Consider the following 21,986-nt stretch of genomic DNA (forward strand, 5'->3'; position numbering starts at 1 on the left):
AGTGGTGAATTTTAGCAACAGGTTCCTTGGTTGTGAGCTCTGTGCCTTGCTTTTTTTTTTTCTGCCTCTGAAACTCCGTTTCAGAAAAAACATTTTTTCTGTCTCTGAAGCTGTTTGGAGGCTTTTTTTCTGAAGCTTCTTTCAGAGGCTTTTATTCTGAAGGACTATCTGTACTCTGTTCAATCTCCTTTCTTTGGTATTGGTATGTAGATTAACCTCTTCCAATCTGTTGGCTATTGTGTCATTCTCCAGATTTGTTAGCATAGTTTGGTTAGAACCTTTACTGATTCTCCTTTTGTTGCTTGCCATATTATTTTAGATAAAAGCCTTTCAGAGGCTTTTTTTCTGAAGCTTCTTTCAGAGGCTTCTTTCAGCCTCTGAAATCTTCATTTGGGAGGCTGGGCGGGGCTACATTCAGAGTATAAGACGCACCCAGATTTTTACCCTCTTTTGGGGGGAAAAGGTGTGTCTTATACTCTAAGAAATATAGTAGTTGTTTTTTCTAAAACATACTTGTATAAGAAAATGTATTTATGGGGTCTGAATATTAATAACAACAACAAAACCAACATCAATTACAATGAAACATTACAAAATTATTAGAAGCTTGTCAAAACAGGAGTAATAGAAGACAATAGTAGGGAATGTCTTTCAATATTTTATTTCTGTATTTCTAATAATATACATTAGTTCTATAACAGCTCAATATTAAATAAAAATAAACATTTTTTTCTAAATCAAGTATTTAATATGCAAACTACTAAAACTGGTAATTCAGTACAAAGAAATCTAGTAATGTCTATAAATTGTTAGGACTCCTAGCCATGCTTCATAATTTTAGGGGGGGGGGAAGCATTGTGTGAAGTACTACAGAATATTTTTTTTAATGGGTCGATTTCACACTGGTCTAATCAGTTAATTATTATTGCTTTCTGTCAAAACATCAAGTTCCCTTATGAATGCTTTTTAGTGGTTTTTATGTGGAAACGACAGGTTTTGTTGAGTGGTAAATGCTGTAATCAGCTTCTCTGGTAACATGCAATTTCCATGGGAAGATATGTTTCTCAAAAGGCCAACTTCTGCCCTGCATCACCATAAGCGCAACATCCTCATCAGAAAGCAGACGGATCAGATCCCCCTCAGCGTCACGATAATTCAGAGCGATATCATTCCGCTGAAATTCACGTCTGAGAAAAAAAACAAGATATTTCATTATAGGAACAGAATCACACCAAGAAGAATGTGCCAAAACACATTTCCACTTTCTGATCTGGAAGTGTGTCCCATCCCATGCTGGCATATACACAGTCTCTCACCTGTTTTTTTGTTGCCAGTGCCAAAGATAGACTCTGTTAGTTATTAGCAACAGATAAACAATTATCAGTTTAGCCACTGCAATATCATTCAAGAAACCTGTTTTTGTCTGCAGATGCTTTCTTGGTTAATGTTAAAATGCCAAGTTCGACAGGCAAGAAAATGACATTATCAGATATGCTCTTCAAATGTTTAGCTGCTGAGTTGATTTGGATCTGTCACAGAACTTCACAATCTCAAAAGGCAAATCAGGGAAGAGCTTGCAGACAAATACACTATGAGGAAAGCTTGTGTATGCATGTGTGTATAAAGGCTATCTTCAACCAACTGGGTTAGCTTCCCGTTGTAAAGGAGCAAGAACCAATCCACTTGCTGGAAGCCAATGTCTTCTCCAGTATGGGACAGTTTAAAAAACAAATTTTAGCACTGTTCCCTTATAGTATTATTCCAAATTAGCACTATTCCAGACTAGTATTATTTTGAAATGACACTACCCTGGAATAATACTAAACCCATATCCAAAAGGAGCCTGACTCTCAGCTGAACGCAACAAGACTAACAATCTGCACAAAACCAAAGCTATCTTTCACAGAATGCATTTCTTTCCACAATTAGGAGAGCAGTTGGCAGATATTTCCCATCAGCTGATGACATTTGGCGGGAGAACAAATGAATGCAGCGTGCTTTACCATTACTTTTATTATTTGTTCAACATTAAGACTAGGAGGATGGCAATAGTCTTGAGGCAAAATAGAGATTGGCAATTGCCAACGTACTTTTCTGCTTTAAGGTAGATGTGAGGAATAAGCTCAGATCCAAAAACCAGAGCTGAGAAATACATTAGAGCTAAAAGTCTTTTTTTTTTAAATCAAGTTTTATTGACTCCCCCCCCCCCACCCCCCCACATTCACCTGCATATTTTATGAACAGAGTATTGGCCATATCATAACTTATACAATTTATCTTATTCAAATACAATTTACTCAGTTACAATTTTTGCCAAAATCTTCTTTTTCCATTTTTTGATCATATCTTAAAATTTTTATGCTTATTTGTATAAGCAACATCTTTATTCGCCCTCAAGTTCTAATTTCTCTGTTTTTACTCATATTTATTCTTTTATTTTTTAATAATTCATTCTTTATCCTAGTGCATTTACACATGTTTGGGGTTGCCTTTCTTCCATTTCAACTTTTTTTATTGTACAGCAATCTTTCTTCTCAATCTCTTCCATATTCCTCCTTTCTACTTTCTTCTTCTTTCCTCTCCTACTCTTTCTCTACTTCCCCTTCCTTTCTCCCTCTCCTCCTCTCTTTCTCCCTTTCTAACCCTCTCTCCTACTCTTATTTCCCCTCCCTTCCTCCCTCCCCTCTTTCCTTTCTTCCCATTCCTCTCTCTCCTTCTCCCTCCCTTCCATCCCTCTACTCCTCTTTCGTCTTTCTCTATTGCTGTATTCATTTTCAGTTTTCTATTTTCCATTATGGTGTCCAGGCAACCCCAACTTTTCTTACATTTATTAAATATATTTCTCAAAATTCTCCTTATCTTTTTAATTTTTAACAATTGTTAAAACAATTGTTTAATTGTTAAAAAAAGTTAGAGCTAAAAGTCTGCTGCTCAGTCAAAGAATCAGCCCAAAGAGGAATCGTTTTAGCCCTTCCTTTATCCAACCGAACTAGGTGAAGACAGGCTGCTGTTGTGCAAATGGAGTTGTGAGTGCTTGTGGGCATGCCAACTGCTCACACGGAATCATCAGGGGTGGTATTACTTACTGGTTCGCAAATGTGAGCACACTCGTCCACACATGCGCCCAGCCGCAAAAATGTGCCTAAATAAGATGGCATAAAGCGGGGGGGGGGGCACCCACGATTTTCACTACCAGTTTGGGTGAACCAGTCTGTACCAGCTGAATACCTCCTCTGGGAACCATCCTCTCTCCCCCCACCCCCGGGTTCCCAAGCCATAAAATTGGGAACCACTGGTCTATAAGGCAGGTATGCTCATATAAAAACCTGAGTTCTTGGCTAATTTTGGGGTTGTTTTGGACAGTGAGATGGGCAGCATATAAATTTAATATATATGAATGCAAATATTTGGAGATATTCAGACTGAAAGTTGATTGGCTTATATCTTTACCTGGTTAACTCCATTAGGTCTTGGAACAATGGGATGCTGCTCAAGTCCTCTTCCACTGATATATCCCTAAAGGGGAGAAAAGGGAATAATTTTTTGCAGATAATTTCATACAGAGTAAAAAAAACATACAACATTTAGAATATAAGTACAAAAAAAGTAAAAAATGAAATATATACACATAGTACTCTTGCCCATTAAGGAAAAATTATCATGCCCATTTAAACAGCTGTATTTGGGAACAACTAAGAGAGGAGTAACAATCAGCACAGCATCATACCCCTAATCTGATAGTGTTTAATAGCAACCAAGTTTTTTTTCTTTCCGTTCTAGGTAACTCAGTGTTTCCAGAAGTGCAATTGTGAAATGATTTTACCGGCATGCATTTAAAAGAGGAAGTTCTTGGCTGTGTGTCAAGAGATTTAAAAAGAGATGAAAAGGGGACTAGCCTTCCCCAACTAGGGTACCTTCTAGAAGTGTGGATAGTGACTCCCCAAATTTCCCAACCAACATGCCCCATTATATTTCTAAGATTAAAGTCCATACATTTGTCCACATTCCCTGCCCTTTGCTCTGAAATCCTATCACTACAATACTTTTCAGCTAATAAAGTAGACCCAAAATTACAAATCAGGTTTTTTTAAAAGTAATGCATTTTCAAGAAGGATTAAGAATAGGGAACTTTTCAGTAAGAAGTAATGAACTGAAGACAGCTCTGCTAAAAGTGCAGCCAATGAATCATGGCAGAACAAAGAGCCAGCGAGTAAATCAGCTCTTTGAATTTCCTCTCCAGACAAGGAAAGGACTTGAGATCTCCCATAAGTGCTCCTTGCAGTTACTGTTGTGAGAAGGACACAAGACAATGGTCTCCCATAGGTTTAGAGTTCTAGAAGTTGACAGAACAGCCATCTTTTCCTTCAAATTGCCTTCAAAAAGACATTACTCATAGTCATATACTTCTTGTGATGACCGGGTACAAGGCATGGAGGCAACACAGCCAGTTGATAGTTCAAACTCCCCTTTATTGCTCCAACTTTCCCCCCAAATCTCTCCCTATTTATGGCAAGTCCCGGAGCAAACACACACACACGTACGCACACACACACACACAGCAGCGAGTAGTTCAGCAAAACACTGTTAGCACAATGGCTTCAAGGCAAGAGGTCCAGCGAGGCAAAGGGACAAGGCAATGAATCGGCAAAACAAAGGAACAAGGCAATGAGTCCAATAAAGCAAGGAAGAAGGCAATGAGTTCATGAAGTAAAAGAACAAGGCAAGAAGTCCAGCGAGCTCCAGACGTCAGCAATGACACATAAAACTTCACAAATTCAGCATTTGTTCCTGACAAACGCCCCTCCCCACAGTGTCTCCTTAAGTCTCAGTTCCCAGGTGTGATTTGTGAAGAGGGGAGGGGCACTCGCCTCCCGAGTTGTCAGGTCAGCTTGCGCTATTCCCACTTTCTCTCCACTCTCCATGCTTGGGGGTCAGGAGGGGGTAGTTTTTGCTCATTGCCTGAGCTCCGTTGCTCCTCATCTCCACTGCCTGCCCTCCCTCAGTCTTCCTGCCCCCGTTCCTCCTGACTGGCAAGCCATCCCAAGCCCAAGGGGCCTGGGGTTGCCTTGTCCTGCTCCTCCCTGCATTTCTCCAAAGCCGATGAGGCCGCCCCCTCAACCTCCAGCATTGGCTTGTCCTTCTCCGTGGATCCAGGCTCCGAAGGGAGCATGACACTTCCCTTCCTAATTATTTTTCAGAAGTTTCTTGTTAACTGCTTTTCAGCTATTAGAAACTTTTTGGATAGGCAAGTTTTACAGCACCAGATTTGGTATCTTCAATCCTTAGTAAAAGAAGTTTTAAATACAAGTTTAAGGACTTTTTTAAAAAGTCCTGTTGGAATAAATAGCATAAGCGTGATTAGAACTTTGATTTTGAAAAGTTAGAATTGGATTAAGGGTCTAGGTAAATTTGAAATAAGATTTTGGAATTAATTATAAGAATCCTTCCTGTGGGAAAATGGTTTTGTTTTGAATTCCCTTTAAAAAAAAGTGATAGAATGAGACACTGAAAGTTGGACATTAAATAGGACCAGAAGGAACTAAAGAATACAATTAAAGGAGAAGTACACTTAAATTTGACATAATAATATAGAATGAAACAAAATACTTTAATATCAGACATGCTGTAGGATATTTTTGAACAATGGACTCAGAAATTACATTTAGAGCCGAAGTGGCGCAGTGGTTAGAGTGCAGTACTGCAGGCTACTTCAGCTGACTGCTAGCTGAAGTTCAGCAGATCGAAATTCACTGGCTCAAGATTGACTCAGCCTCCTATCCTTGTGAGGTGGGTAAAATGAGGACCCAGATTGTTGGGGGCAATATGCTGACTCTGTAAACCGCTTAGAGAGGGCTGTGAAGCACTATGAAGCAGTATATAAGTCTAAGTGCTATTGCTATTGCTATTTAAGAATGTCCACCTCTACAAATAGACTATATTTAAAGATGTATTTAAGAGTCATAGTGTTGCAGTGGTTAGAATGCAGTACTGCAGGTCCCAAAGGTACTTTTTCAAGAGGCAACTGGATTTTCTGGTTTTTCTTTGAAAATGTTTCACTTCTCATCTCAGAAGCTCCTTCAGTTCTGACTGGATGGTGTGGAATGGAAGGATTTATATTCCTTGAAGATAGCTGGTCATTTGCATTCTTTTAGAGAGTCATTAAGGTTACCTGGAAGTTTATCTGTGTCATCAGGATCACCTGAGTGGTGCAAATGAGTGTGGAGCCTTCTTGGAACTGTTGAAGGGACTGTGTTGTAGATTGGAGATAGATGATGTCATATCTCTTCCCCTCTGTTAAGAGAAGGCTGTTCAATTTTGACATAGATGGCCTCTTTGACCTCTCTTTCAAACTAGCAGTCCTCTCTGTCCAAAATGTGGACTTTAGTTATCTTCAAAAGAGTGGCCTCTGTCTTTTAAATGCAGGTGGACTGCTGAATCTAGTCCTGGTATGTTTGTTCTCCTAAACAACTGCAGGCTAACTGCAGTCTAACTCACTGCTCTCTCCAGGAGTTCAATTCTGAATGGCTCAGCCTTCCATCTTTCTGAGGTTGGTACAATGAGGACCCAGATTGTTGGAGGCAATATGCTGACTCTATAAACCACTTAGAGAAGGCTATAAAGCATATGAAGTGGTATATAAATGTAAGTGCTATTGCTATGTTATATAAGAGGAACAAATTTTACCAGACAAGGCTAAGATTGATCTGAAAGTTGATTTTAAAATTACAGGTTAAAAGAAAGATATGGGGGGGGGGGGGGAAATCCCTGCTACATTGGACATAGAACTGAAAACGTCTGATGTCTTAAGGCAGGGGTGTCAAACTGGCGGCCTGTGGGCTGGATGCGCCATGCACAGGCTATGCTCACCCCAGTTCCACGAAGGGAAAAAACATAAAAAAACATCACGTGATGCCAAAATTTGACACCTATGTCATAAGGAATATACAAACAACAAATCAAAACTATCATCTGGATAACTTTACTATATTGGATTTACAAAAGTTTAAAGCTTTGAAGATTTTGTGAGAAGGGATAAATAAAAAATGAAAATAAATCAAATTCTAGGATATTATTTGAAGGAATAAAGACCAAGATTGTTAAAAGTAAAAAGAAAGAATATAAAGTTGATTTATTTGATCAAGGTTAAATAATGATAAGGTGGAAATGTGTGTGTGTTTCCCCCTCACAAAAACCATCTTTCCTTTACTTTTAGGCATACATATTAGCTTGTAACATGTAGTATGTCCTTTACCAACAGGAAAGGTTGAAATGTACCTCTACACCAAACAGTTTCCAAGGCCCATGAAGTATAACCAATCTAACATAGAGAAGTTTCAGTGATAATATTGATTAACTATAATTCATAATTTCAAATGTTCAAATTAGATCACATACATTGCTTAAGAACTATTCTGCAAGACAGCATAGTATCATCAGTCTAGGCAGCAAGGGGCAAAATTCGATTACCCTAAAGAAATAACTGATTTTAGTGGAGGGAAGATTTGAATTTGGTTCATGACACAACCGCTATAAATCAGAGACATGTCATCTTGCAGTCTGTAAGATGTAATGCTGGCCCATAGTGCTACATAAATAAATATAAATCAAAAATATTATTCCACAATCTCCTGCTCTCCTATTCCCTATTGGGAATAGGAGAACAATTCTCAGAGTGGGACTGATGTTGAACCTCAAAGCACTGACAGCTATGTAAAGTACAATGCCCAGAAAGGTGTTTTGTCACATTACCTGATAGAGCTAACATTGTCATCATGGTAATAGCAGCGCAGCCAGTTGATTGGATCCTCTTCTTGAGGGAGATCTTTAATGACTGATACAAAGTCACACGGAAAAATTCCAATAGCATCTCGAAGACTTCCCTGGAATAAAAGAGGACAATTTTTAAAAAGATGACTCCCTCCTATTGACTGCATGAGACCAGAAGAGGAGAGTGTTATTATTGCCCATGGATATGGATAGCCTTCCCACTTAAACTCAAAAGACATTGATATGGGTCAGCAAGCCAGTAAAAGAATGAACAGCAATAGAAGAACCCAAAGATAGCAAGTAAGTATACATGCCTTACATATGTGATGCCAATTGGCCAACGTTCTAGCTCTAAGCATGACAATGTAGCTATATTAATCCACCAGCCACATCTCAGAGAGTTTTGGAAGTGTAATCCCTGGAAGATAATCCACAATGCCTTGTGTTCCATTTATCATGCAAGGATGAGAAGGATTAAAGAACCCCTGACTGAACCTGAGTTGTTGCAAGTCCTTAATTTCTATCATACTTGAATTCCACAATGGTCACACTAGGACCATGATGGTGAACCTATGGCACGTGTGCCAGAGGTGGCATGCAGCACCCTCTCTGATGGCATGTGAGCCATCGCCCCAGTTCAGCTCTGCTGCGCATGTGTGCATACCTCCCGCTGGCCAGCTGGTCTTCGGGTCTCTGCCGTGCATGCACAGGGAGGCATGAGCATACGCAGGGGAGTGGGGGCATGCGGGGGGGGCCACACGTGCATGTGCAGGGGTGGGATGCTTGCACAGGGGCTGTGCGCGCATGTGCGGGGGGAGACACACGCAGAGGGGATGCACACACATTGCATTTTGGGGGTTCGGGTACACAGGCTTTGGGCACTTGGTCCGGAAAATGTTAGCCATCACTGCACTAGGAGATACTGTAGTTCCAATCAATTCAGATCAGTAAATTATGGCCACATTGTTGAGGACCCAACAATATTTACCTCAAACCAATCTTTATTGATCCTGCTGAGTAAATAGATCAAGTCTCCTTTCTTGAAGCTCAATTCCAGTTTATTGGAGGCAGTAAAATCATACAGTGCCTATGGGAAAGATTCCAATTGTAGGAGATCAGATTACAAAATTACAAAAATTGGGTATAATCTTTATTCTCAGAAAGTAAACATAGCATCACAATAGTTTAAAGACCTTGAAGATATTTGTGCAAAAATCTTGTATTAGAAAGCCTATAACTGGATTATACCAGTTATATACCACTATGTGTAACAACTGTGCCCTCTTACAGGCTTCTGCCAATATTTCCCTACTGCAGAATTATACCATACCATGATAACACTGATTGATAGATTCCATGGCTCTAAAAGAAAATGACCACTAAATTACAGTTTTAGCAAAAGTAATTTTTAAGAACTCTAACCTTCTATATAATACATTTCAGTTGTCATAAGAAAGGCAGAAATATGCACTCAACTGTTTCAGAATGAAAAAAGAGAGAGAGAGAAAGGGAGGGAGGGATGGATGGAGGAAAAAAGAATCTGCCTGTACTTATCTATCACTGCTCTATCCACCTATTTATGCATAACACCAATTTGGCATTTTCCAGATATGGTGGAACTGCAACTGTTGTTTGAGAACTTTGGGAACTGAAATTCCAATGGTATCTCAAAAGAGTAAATTGAGGAAAGCTAAATCAGTCATTTTTATATTTATCTTTCTTCCAGGAAATTCAGGGAAGTTGCAATTTTGAGATAAATTATCTATAAAAATCCATATCTTATGATGAAATATGTTCAGTAATATGTTTACATAACTATTTATATGTGGATTTTGTTACAAATATTTTGGGAATGTTAATCCAATGCTATTTAATACAATAATATTAAATTTGTTCATTTCTTCCTCTCTCCCTCCTTCTCCATTCGTTCTAAGTTAAGCAGAAAGGAAGAAGTGTGTGTTCTTCCTACTAGCCCACAAACTCCACCTCTATTATTGAAAGAGGATCCTCTAGCCAGATGAATAGTGACACATTCAGAGAAATATCTTTATAGCTGTTAGAAATGCTGTTTATATAGCCCTACCAAACAAACAAACTGCACAGTCACCATGTGCTTTACTGCTTAACTGTGACAAGAAACAAGAAACTTTTATACAGATAAAGTGCATAGAGTGTATAGATGCAAACATATAAACCCTGCCATCTACTGGTTGGCTATAGTTGTTGCACAAAATACATAAAAACCATATATTGTAACAATAATGTCAGACAACATAGCGAATGAGACACTCACCTCCACTCGTGGAGCTGCCAATCTGTCAAATCCTGGTTCTTGAGGACTCACACTCTTTCTATCATAAAGAAGAGAGAAAGAGTATTTCACCAGCTCCACTGGGGATCAATACAGAATTAGCATTTCAACCAGCTGAATGTTTATTAACTAGACTAGGAAGTTAGTAAGAACTGTCTCCTATGTCTGTTACATACTCACACACGGCGAGTGCGAGGGCGTAGCCTTCTCAGTCCTTGAGGTATCTGTTCACTGTCAAACTCTGACTGACAGAAAAATAAGCGGATATCTTCATCTAGCAACACACAGGGTAGCAAGCTAAGCAGCTTCTGTGTCAATGAATAAAAAAATCAAATTGAGAAATGCCTTGGCATTTTACAGGTAGAGGAAATCTTTCTGGGGAAGGGGTCAAAACACTCCCCTCCTGTTCCATCTACACCCCATGCAAGAGGGAAGTGCCCAATATCCCTATTCCTTAAGCCCTGAGACATGCTCAGCATTGTTGAGGGCTCTTTATTATCAATACTGTAAGAAGCTTGGAACATCTGCTGGAACGGTTTTAAAAAAATTGAAATGACAACCATAATTGTGCAATTGAAGCCCTCTCCCTTCAAATCAAATCCCCATTCTTTTTTGTTTATTTTTTTTTACAAATCCCCACTCCTTTTTTTTATTATTATTATTTTTACATCATCTTCCAATTATCCAGCAGCATTGTTGGGGAGTTTGGAATGGTCTATAGCCATGATAGTGAGCCTATGGCACACATGCCAAGGTGGCATGCAGCACCCTCTCTGATGGCATGCAAGCTGTCACCCCAGTTCAGCTCTGCTGCGCATGCGTGCACGCCTCCCACTAGCCAGCTGGTCTTTGGGTCTCTGCCATGCATATGCAGGGCCACGGCATAAGCGTGGGGGCCATGCATGCATGGGGGGGGGGGCAGGGCATATGCAGGGAGCTGCATGCACATGCATGGGGGTGCATGCAAGGGGATGTGGGCACATTGTATTTTGGGGGTTCAGGCACACGCTTTGGACACTCAGTCTGGAAAAGGTTAGCCATCACTGGTCTATAGTTATGTTGACATTGAAGGTGAGATTAATAACTTTGTTTATAATGTCCTGTCTCAGGTCACCAGACATCTTGGGGGGTGAGACTTAGAAGTGTCTCTAATCTCTTATGATTAAATTAAGTTTGGACTATGAAAGGCTGCATAGGATGCTAGATGTGTGTAACCATTTCTAGACAATTGTGTAATCTTGCATAATGTCCCAGGCATCCAAAACTCCTAAAACAATACCAATACATTTCAACTCTTTTTTTTCAAAATGACTACTTTCAATTTGTTGAGGATGCTAAACATCATTTGGAGTGCTAATGGATACTCTAACAGCCTCAATCTTTATGATGCCAACTCCTGCACAAATATTGGGTGACTGTTTCTGATTTAATGTGCAGATCTACAAGTATTCTAGCTAGTGGTTTCTGCTTTTAGCAGTTGCAGAATTCAGTCAACTGGTTTCTAACTGGATTAGTAACCTGCAAGAAATTGTGAAATGGCTCAGAGAAACAACCAACCACAAAGAGGAATGGAGGGCACAAAAAATAAATGTTTCCTATACCTTTTTCTCTTCTCCTGCCATGCTATAGGTTGCGAGTAGACTAAAGTCATCAAGATAACCCAGCAGCAAATGACTTAATGTTATATACAAGAGGAAATAATGCAAAAATCCATAACGACTCAAATGTTTTTGAGTTTAGTGGAATGATGCAAATGAAGGAAGGAAATATAAAACTGAGTCTATTACTTTGGAAAGTTTTCCAATTTCTATAGAACAAGTGACAGTATCTCATGAGCTATCCTAAAGCTTCTAATCCAAAAGTTTATCTGATGTATTAGTGTATACGCTGAACATGGCAAATTAATACTGCAACAAAAGTTAATCACACAGCAAGCTCCACTACCCTGGTTTACAAGCTCAATAATAACATATACAATTGTGTAAAAGAAGGCAGTAATCTCTGACCCAAAATTGAAGGATTCGTACCAAATGAGGCCCACAAACCTCTGAAGGCAACCGTAACAATTAAAAGCTAATATAAAACAGAAACAGTTCAGTAATTTAGATGTACTTTTGAATTGACAAGAAAATGAATGGAAAATCAAATCTTACTACCTGGATACATTTCACATTCATATTCTAGACAAATATAACCGCAAATGGGTTTAAATTACACGTGTGAGTAACTTCTCAGCTCACCATGGAGCGACAATTGGTTTTTCTATAACAATATTTTACACTAAGTAGCTCCATGATTAAAGTGGCAAACCTATCCTAAAATTAACGCTTACCTTCATATATATGTTGAGTATCGGGATTCGGCTATCTGCAATCTCCTTCTTTGCACCAACATAAACTTTTCCTGAAAAGCATAAATGTAAATAAAGATCACATGGAAGGGATTTGTAGAGAAAAAAAAACATTAGAAAGTTTGATTGTTCAGATGTCCCTGGCAACAGTTTGTTTAGTGACCATTCAAAGTTACAACGGCACAGAAAAAAGTGACTTATGACCGTTTTTCACACTTAAAATAATTGCAGCATCAACATGGTCATGTGATCAAAATTCAGAGGAATGGCAACTGGTTCGTACTTATAACGGTTGCTGTGTCCCAGGGTCATGGGATCCCTGTCAGAATATTCATTACTGGGAAGACATGGTAACAAGGTCAGCCAATGAATAGGCATAGCAACTAAATCAGCCAATTGGGAACTGAGACAGACTGGAGCCAGGGCGTGTGTTAGTCTGCAGCTTCTGATTCTGTGCAGAGAAACTGAAACCAGTGTGTTTGTTAAGGTCTCTCTGCTGTACTCTGTGTATGTGAACATGTCTGCTGATCTGAGCTGAAGAATTATCTGTTTGTATTGTAAATATATTTTATGTATTATTATGAATATAAGGAAGTTAATGAATGCAGCTGATTCAGTTATCTGTGTGTGCTTCTGGATTTGATTTTTGCAAGAAACTCTGACAATCCCCTCTTGCGACCTACTGACAAGCAAAGTCAATGAGAGACCCAGATTCACTTATCAACTGTGTTACTAAATTAACAACTGCAGGAATTCATTTAACAACAGTGGCAAGAACGGTCATAAAATGGGGCAAAACTTACTTAACAAATGTCTCACTTAGCAACATCAATTTTGGGCTCAATTGTAGTCATAAGTCAAGGACTACCTATATAGATTGTTGTTTTTCCCCCTTTGGGAGGTGTTTGCCAATTGCAAATCACATTACAAACTCTCATTGTTTCTGTATACTAATGCAACACTAAATGCTCTGTCTCGTGCAACCTGCAGTTCACAGAGAATGCAAAATCTCTTCCTTCTGAGAACCCTGGGGTCAATAATTCTGTGAAAGGAACTAATGATTTCTATGGTGCTGGGATCACAAAATGCCCATTTTAAATTCACAATATTGACAACGGTTTTAATAGGATGGCAAAGACCCACGTATTTTGAAATGGAACACATGGTGAAGGAAAACCCATTCTCTATAAACAAAAGAAGCTAAGGTTCAAGAGCAGCAAAGGGTCTTTACCTTTGACAGAGATAACTGAAAGAATGGGAGGCTTTATTTGGCATAAGAATGCCTTCTTTGTATGTGTTTTATAAAACAAGGGAGGGACTGTTTTAAAGAACAGGAATTGATGATGTGAAATACAGTACAGGCTCTGTCATGCAGCAGAAAGAATTTTTCTTAGTAACAGGAGAGACAAAGGCAGAAGTTGAAGAATAAATGGTGAAAAGAGATATTTTAAACTATGGGATATACAGGAGAGGTGAAGAGTTAGCTAAAAAACTTCCTTGAGTTTTTTAGCTAACATAATATTGATGTCCTGGAGAGATAGGAAGGCAGCAGTGGTGGGTTGCCACCGGTTCGGACTGGTTCTATAGAACTGGTAGTAAAACTGGTGGGAGGCTCCGCCCACTGACCCCGACGTCATCAGAACACTTCTGCACATGCGCAGAAGAGTGCACACGTGCAAGCGAAGCGAACACACGCATACGGCCCCATTGCGAACCAGTAGTAAAGGTAGGTAGAACCCACCCCTGGAAAGCAGACAGGCAGACAAACAGAGTTGTTAAACGCACCCAACTCCAGGATAGTGTATGCTAGGATCAATACATAGAATAAAAACATATTAAAAGCTACCTGAACACACTCCCTAATGTGCAAAATCTCAACAGGGATGCCACAACCTCTGGGTTTCAGGGGGTTCCTAGAAAGCAAGGAGCCTGGAAGCCCTCCATTTTTAGGGGAAGGAGATGCTTTTCCAGAGGGCAAGGGCTGCAACCAATGGTGAAATCTAAATTTTTTTACTACTGGTTCTGTGGGCATGGCTTGGTGGATGTGGTGTGGCTTGGTGGGCATGGCAGGGGAAGGATACTGCAAAATCTCCATTTCCACCCCACTCCTGGGGGAAGGATATTGCAAAATCTCCATTCCCACTCCACTCTGGGGCCAGCCAGAGGTGGTATTTGCCGGTTCTCCAAACTACTCAAAATTTCCGCTGCCAGTTCTCTGAACTGCTCAAAATTTCCGCTACCAGTTCTCTAGAACCTGTCAGAACCTGCTGGATTTCACTCCTGGCTGCAACCCAAGAAGGCTTGCTTCCTTAATCCCATAAAATTACAATATTTAATTGATTGTACCTAGAGTGCACCCATATGCAAAAAAAAAAAAAAAGACTTAACTAGCTAAAACAGCTTAGAAACTATGTTTCTAAAAACATATGAGGTTAACATAATCCAGATTGAGATAATTTGGGGCTCATATGTGGGGACTGGAGAAGTGCTACTTAGAGGAGGATCTCCTGTGGAAATGTACAAATTTGGCTGCTGTAAATAAAATTGTAGGTTGAGTCTGATTTTTTTTTAACATGGCTTTTCATTTAGAATTGAAGAGGGGAAATTGCCACCAAAAATAATAAGACACATCTATTGGAAAAGCCACTTAATAACCTATGACAAACATAAGCATTCCCGCATTAGCCTAAATTTTATATATTTATTAATTAATTCATTTATTCGTTTAATTTTTGATCCCAGACTCCAACTGACTGTAAGCAGATCACAAAGTATAAAAGAACATAAAAACAATGACTAAGAATACAACAGATATTACTCCAAAAAGAATTACAAAATACAGTAGTTGCACCATGATGATGATTTCAAAAGTGATATTCAAATTAGGGGAGCATCCCAGAGGGCAAGAGGTATTTGGGAGTTCAGAACAAATTGCAAAGGCAAAGGAATCCATGGTTTGAATCACTGTATTATCATAATCTTAAAATCTTCTGCATTGATAAATCTTTCACTATGCGACCATTAAGTGAACGATCCATTATCAGATGATCAAGGAAGAAAATCTAGATGCAGGACTAGAAAGGTTTTGTGGTTTACCTGGAAGGGTAGGAAGTATGCAGGTAAAGCTGCTATTTTTACTTTCTGCACCATATCTTTCTTCCAGTTTGGCATGCAAGCTGTAGAACTGGCTGTAGCGCCGAAATATCATGTATCTGTTCTTGCCTTTTGTTTTCACCTCAATCACAAATACCTAGAAAAGAAGAATTCAAAATTCCTGACATCTCCAGTTAAAAGAATTTTAGTCAACACAAATAAATGTCTATCTAAAATGCGGAAGAATTGGTCTAGTCTTCATCTAAACCTCCTAACTCCTTAATACAAGGAAAGGAATTCAGGAAAATAGAAATATGTAAATATATTTTCTATATGTGTCCTCCCACCATGCAAGATGGTTTTCATGCAATACTAATTATATACTATGACCATTAATGCTTGGTTTAGTTTGAAATAATGTTCAATTGAATGAATAAACCTTAGTTGTCCATACATCTCCTCTCCTATCTTTTCTTGATAGAAAAAAAAACCCAAGATTGATTGCAACTGGAATCACATATCATACTAAGACTATTTGTTTTAAACATAATGGGCTGATTTCTAGTCTTACAGATATTTTAGGCTAGAAATTATCATTGCATTCCAAATTTTTGAGGACTACAACTCTCAAATACTAATCCCTGGCTAGGAAGTCTGGGTCTTGTATACCTAACATGGATGTCCAGGTTGGAATTGACTATTCTAAGCCATAGACTGTGGTTTACAATTTACAATAGTTGAGTTCCTCATGCTATCTCACAAAAAAGCAAATGTTATGTATTGACTATCCATATCTGCTCCTAAAGACACTCATGTCACCTTAACAGAATTGCTTGGAACTTGCTGGAACCTTGCTAAAGGCAGACAAATATTCCAGAAATTTAATTTTCTATTAATTTCTTCCTTAGATGTATATCCCATCTACAGTCAAAGTGTCAGTTTTCATGAGGATTTGACTTTTTTTTTTTATCCCCACAGCAGCATTCCTAGGAGCTGAGAGTGACTGGTCCAAAGTTATCAGTGAGTTTTCAAACTGAGGATGGACCCAGGTGTAGCCCAATACATTATACTGCATGTTGGCTTGCTTGCTTGTTTATTAAGGTCGTACGCCACCCATCTCACTGCCAAGCAAATCTGGGCAACTTATAAACATAAAAAACAAAGGGACAAAACATTAAAACAATAAATACTAAAGAAAGAAAGATTAAATACATTAAAATATCAGAATAGTAAGGAGTGAAGGTGAAATAGTCTTCCTAGTCCACTAACCACCTCCAATATGGAACATCCACATTGGGGACCAGGCCAGTCAACAGAGTCAGGTTTTGTAGGCTCTTATAGGAGGCCGAGAGGATGGGAGCAGATCTCACCTCAAAGGAGCATTATATTCCAGAGGGCAGGGGGCCATGGCAGAAAAGGTTCTTCTCTTGGAGTCCCGTTCCCCCAACTGGATGCAGTCTGCAGCATGCCCCTTCCACCACAATGAATGGAGTGGGACAATTCCATTGGGGTGAGATGGTTCCTTAAGTAGCCTAGACCCATACCATAAAAGGCTTTAAAGGTCATAACAAACACCTTGAATTGAACCCGGAAGTAGACCAGCAAAACAGTAACGCTCACACATTAGCAGTGTTACATGCACATCCTAAGGAACTGTCCATGCAGCTGCATTTTACAGTAAATATAGCTTATGAGTATTCCTCAAGAGCAGCCGCATGTAAAGCACATTGCAATAGTCCAAATACAAGATGACCAAGGCATGAATGACTGAACACAGGGACTCACAGTCCAGGAAAGGGCACAACTGATGCACAATATGAAGTTGTGCAAAGGTTCTCCTAGCAACAACTGCCACCTGTTCTTTGAACAGGAGTCATGAGCCTCGTAAAAATTGTGCAAAGTATCTGTCTGGGACAGTGCAACCCAGAACTAAAGGCATTAAAGTCCTGGGTCCCAAATCCCATACATCCATAACCACTCAGTCTTACCAGGGTTCAGTCAAAGCTATATGCCTCCACTTTAGATATTTTTAAAAGTATTTATCTGCATATGTGGTGAGTCATGTGACCTATGACTGGACAATCTGGACCTTCACCATATCTCCTGATTTCTAGGAAATAATTTGCAGACCAGGGTAGAGGAAGCAAAACAAGATTACCAGGGAATGTTTTTCTTTATATTCCAAAAGGATTGCCTTGATAGTAAGGGTCAACTTTGTTGAGTATGATGTATGGATCCACCCAGAGCTTTTGCTTTCATTTTTAATACACTATGATTAATGTTAACTCTGACTAAGGAAAATCTTCCCTAACTTAGCATTCTTCAGATGTGTTCTCTGGATATGTTGGCTGAAAGTTAATGAAGTGAAATCCAACGTATCTGGAACACAGCACTGAAGAAAGCTGATTTAAGTGAACAATCTTCACCATAGTTTAAATGGGCCATTTTTCCTATATCATATTTAGCAAACATTGATCACAGAATGTTCAGGTTAAAATGCTGATAGCAATAGCACTTAGACTTATATACTGCTTCACAGTGCTTTACAGCCATCTCTAAGCGGTTTACAGAGTCAACGTATTGCCCCCAACAATCTGGGTTCTGATAATGAAGGAAAACATTTCTAAACTTTCCCATCTCAATGGGGAGGAAGAAACGTATGAGCTTGTTTAAGCAATAGTGAATCTTGGTTTAATATTACCTCCAATTGCAGATTTAAGAGAGTTTTCTACATCTCTAAAGTTTCTATGGAGATTCTCAGTCACCCAGGTCATGGTTATCCCAAAGGTGCTTTTTCAAAAGTTTTGAAGAAGTTCTGGAAAAGCCGCTTGAATGAGAAGTGAAACACCTTCAAGCAAAAACAAAGAAAGTCCAGTTGCCTTTTGAAAAAGCACCTTTTGGATCTTCCAAATTTTCTAATATCAAAGTTTCTAAACATCAATAATTGATGTTGAAACCAGCGAAACAAGTGAAACAAATCCAATGAAATTAGTCACTTCACCTGAAGAGCTCTTATATGATATAGTGGATTTTCTCTACTTTCACTCTCCCCATCCCTGGTATAGCATAGATCACATACACAAGAAAAATATTTTCTTACATAATAACTGGAGAAACCTCTCTTCTCTTCAATATCTGCAATATTTGCAGAAACAGGTACATCATCTGGAAGCTGGTCAAAGTCACTAAAATATACATTAAAGAGATTATTGCAGCAGGTGATAACCTATGTTGATGATCATACATTTCTAAATGCGTATTTTTTATTTAAACCCAGGTAACTCATCCCTCTTGAAATATAGGGGCCCTTCAGTTATATTGCTCTTCTGGCCACTCTGGTTGGAAATTATGGGAAAAGGAGCCTAGCACATCAGGAAGACACTAGGTTGGGATGACTGCTTACAACTTCCTGCCAATATTTTTCTTGGGTGGTGTGTGTGTGTACATTTCTGCATGATAGGTTGTATCATTTAAGGAGGCCAGAAAGCAGCCAAAGGTAGCAACAATGAGTGTATTATTTTATCCTTTTAACAGCAAAGAGACAGGGCTGTGGGATTTCCTGATACAGGTGCCAAAGGTACTGTAAGAAGTTAGCACCCACCCCTTTCCTAGAGGAATGAAATATTTTGGGAAATATTAAAAAGGCAGAATATTATATTTCCCTGGATGAGAAATGGAGAAGCATGTTTTAAAGACGAAGCAGCTCCCATCTTCCTGCCCCCACCCTTTGTTAATGGGCCAGAGGCAGAAACTCAATCTTTGTCAATGGACCATCATCTGCAACATAATAGGACCCATCTAGAAACAGAAACTAACACAACAGGGCCCATCTAGCAACAGAAGCCTGGATAGTTCAGCAGACTAATACATTGTAATTTAACTCCAGCTGTCTGCAATTAGTAAGTTCGAATCTTGCCAGGCTTAAGGTTGATTCAGCCTTCCATCCTTTCTAAGGTAGGTAAATTGAGGACCCAGTTTGTGGGGGCAATAAGCTGACTTTGTAAAAATATACAAAAGTATGAAGGCTATTGCTTAATGCATTGTAAGCCGCCCTGAGTCTCCAGAGAAGGGTGGCATATAAATCAAATTTAAAAAAAAAAAAAAAAAGAAACTCACCACATGGCACCTGGGAAAATTACATCAGCCCGCAAGGCTAGCTAAGACCCCCACCCCCTAGGAGTCTGAATCAGGATACTCTTTCTGGTCCCCAGGAAGTTCAAAGCCAGAGAGAGCATAAAACCCGGGGACTCGCTGCACCTCGCCCCTTTTCTGTTCAGGAACTCAAACCATGTGATCCTGTCCACCATTAAACCATCTTTCCGTTTAACGTATGTGTTAAACGGAAAGGAAGACTCAGAATTCTACACGATTTGGGATCTGTGGTATAGGTGGTTGAAAAATAAATGCAAAAGTTAAGCTTTATTAGGATATTAATCTATATATTATTGTTGTATTCAACTTTACAAAATTCACGTATAAATTGTATAATATTAGATAATCGATTAGATTCCATATTTGTAAATATACAAGATGACTACACGTTGCCGAACCATAGAGTTTGAAATGTAATATATTCTTCATTCAATAAAACTTCATTAAAAAAAAAAAAAAAACCATCTTTCCAAGCAGTCTCCATGTTTCCAGTGTCTTTTTCCCCACTTGGAGCTGAACCCAGAAGGATATTTCTTCCTACAGTACTTTACAGGAGACTTTCTATTTGCAACTCTATCTCAGACAGGAAAATATCTTGGGATGGACTGGCATATGTGCATTTGAAAAAGAAAAAAGCAGAAGCAGAAGCAATAGGGTACAATCAGAACAAAGAGAAGACCAATACACAGACGTTCTTCTCTTACCGCAACTGAAGCTGCACATCACATATTTTTAAAAAATCTGAACAATTTAGCCAACTTTGAAAAGGTATTGAGCCTGAGGCAAAGGCACATTAAGAAGCCCTTTGGAGAAAGAATGTAAATGACTTACCTCTCATCTCGTAACTGCTTTGGATGAGACATTCCTCCAGGCCTTTGCCTTGCAAGACCCCAAAAGAGCCAATAAATTAAAAAATTTCCTCTGCACTTCAAGCAGCTCAGCAGCAACCTGTGGGGTGGAGGTGGGCAAGAGAAGTGGGGTATTCCACCCAAACTCTCTACCTTGGTTAACTGCACTGTAACTACACTGCAAAGCTTCAGCAATCTATGCCTAGTAGCTTATTTCTAACTTTCCGGAAATATACTTTTTCTTCGTTCTCTCCACCCTTGGCCATTTGAGGAAGTGCAACTGAAAGCAACCTTTTGAAACAGAATAGAAGGCATGACAAACGTGCCTATGTCAAAAAATACCTTTCCCTTAAAAGAAAGCCCAGGAGGACAAATTACAGCTGAAATGAGTTTTCCACCACGGTTCATGTGCCACATTCTGAATCCTCATATCACCCTTGAAGTGTTTAGTTTTCCTTGTTTACTTATTTGTTTATTGATCTTTTGCTTTTCAGAACTGCAGTCTCCCAAGGCAACTGACAAGCAATGTAAGCAGTACTGAATAAAAAATGGACAATACTGTCTTAAACTATCGTGGTTATTTCTACAAAACAGATTGGGTGGTAAGAGGGTGGGGGTAGGTAGCTCTGCAACTGAGCCAAGTTTTCACCTCATCTGTCTTCCTCCTCTTCTCTGCAAGTTATTCAATGGTATGATTTATAGAGCATCATTGCAGATCATGGGGAACCTTAATTTTGTACAACTGCAGACTAGGAAATGCCCAGAGAAACCTGTGCATGACTATTGTGTTTGAAAATGAGATCAGGGGATGCATTTCATAGGCGAATCAGAGAGAAGAAACACTATCCAGTTGATGAGATCTATATCAATAATAATCCAGCGGTTTATTCATGCATTTACTAGAAACAGAATCGTGTGAAGGTATGTGTCATTAACAGTGATCATAGAGGGTGAACTAGAAATGATGCAACCTTTCCCATCTTGAATCTACTGCTCTCACTGCTAAGCAAAAACAGTCTTGCTCTGGAGCATGAATATTCAAGAAAAAAGAGAAGGAAGTGATGGGAAATATTACTTTGGTAATAGTGTAAGAATGTTACAGCACAGCATAAAATCTCCTTCTACTGATTTAATGGCTGTTTTAAACATCAACTTGCGTTATATGTATGCATGAGGAGAAACAATGAAGCTGGAATTCACTTTTGTGGAAATTGTGAATGTAACAAAGCCACACACCATCCTTGTGGTGTGTTGCATTCTTCTAAGCTATAGAGTTCAATATTGCCCCCAGCATAATATTGCTGTGAGAACATCACTGTTCTATTTTGTTCATCTTATCCCAAGCTATGAGTGAAACACACTGAAGTTGTCATTAGTTGTACACCTTGAAGGATGCCATAAAGGATACTCTTTAATACAATGCTGTCCCCACCACAGTTACAAGGTAGATTAAATCCACTGGTGG

At 39.1% G+C, this 21,986-nt stretch overlaps 1 protein-coding gene across 1 annotated transcript; it reads right to left on the reverse strand.

Annotated features, from left to right (window-relative positions):
- Positions 1-976: 976 nt before the first annotated feature.
- Positions 977-20,536, reverse strand: NCF4 (neutrophil cytosolic factor 4). Its single transcript, XM_070947310.1, has 10 exons — positions 20,505-20,536; positions 18,622-18,706; positions 15,525-15,678; positions 12,411-12,481; positions 10,259-10,386; positions 10,061-10,118; positions 8,756-8,854; positions 7,750-7,880; positions 3,451-3,516; positions 977-1,187 (listed from the first exon to the last, which is right to left on the reverse strand). Exons 1-10 carry the CDS (start codon positions 20,534-20,536, stop codon positions 977-979), a joined length of 1,035 nt encoding a protein of 344 aa, XP_070803411.1.
- Between the last annotated feature and the right edge of the window lie 1,450 nt (positions 20,537-21,986).

This window comes from Pituophis catenifer, unplaced genomic scaffold (genome assembly GCF_029215685.1).
Source record: "Pituophis catenifer annectens isolate HBS135680 unplaced genomic scaffold, rPitCat1.0.hap2 SCAF_7, whole genome shotgun sequence".
Lineage (NCBI taxonomy): Eukaryota > Metazoa > Chordata > Lepidosauria > Squamata > Colubridae > Pituophis > Pituophis catenifer.

Coding starts and splice junctions, on each gene's coding strand:
- NCF4 (XM_070947310.1), bottom strand. CDS start 20,536: ATGTCTCATCCAAAGCAGTTACGAGATGAGAG. Junction 12,482..15,524: donor CATACTTCCTACCCTTCCAG/GTAAACCACAAA, acceptor TATGCTTTTCAG/GAAAAGTTTATGTTGGTGCA. Junction 8,855..10,060: donor TGGCAGCTCCACGAGTGGAG/GTGAGTGTCTCA, acceptor TCTTTCCCATAG/GCACTGTATGATTTTACTGC.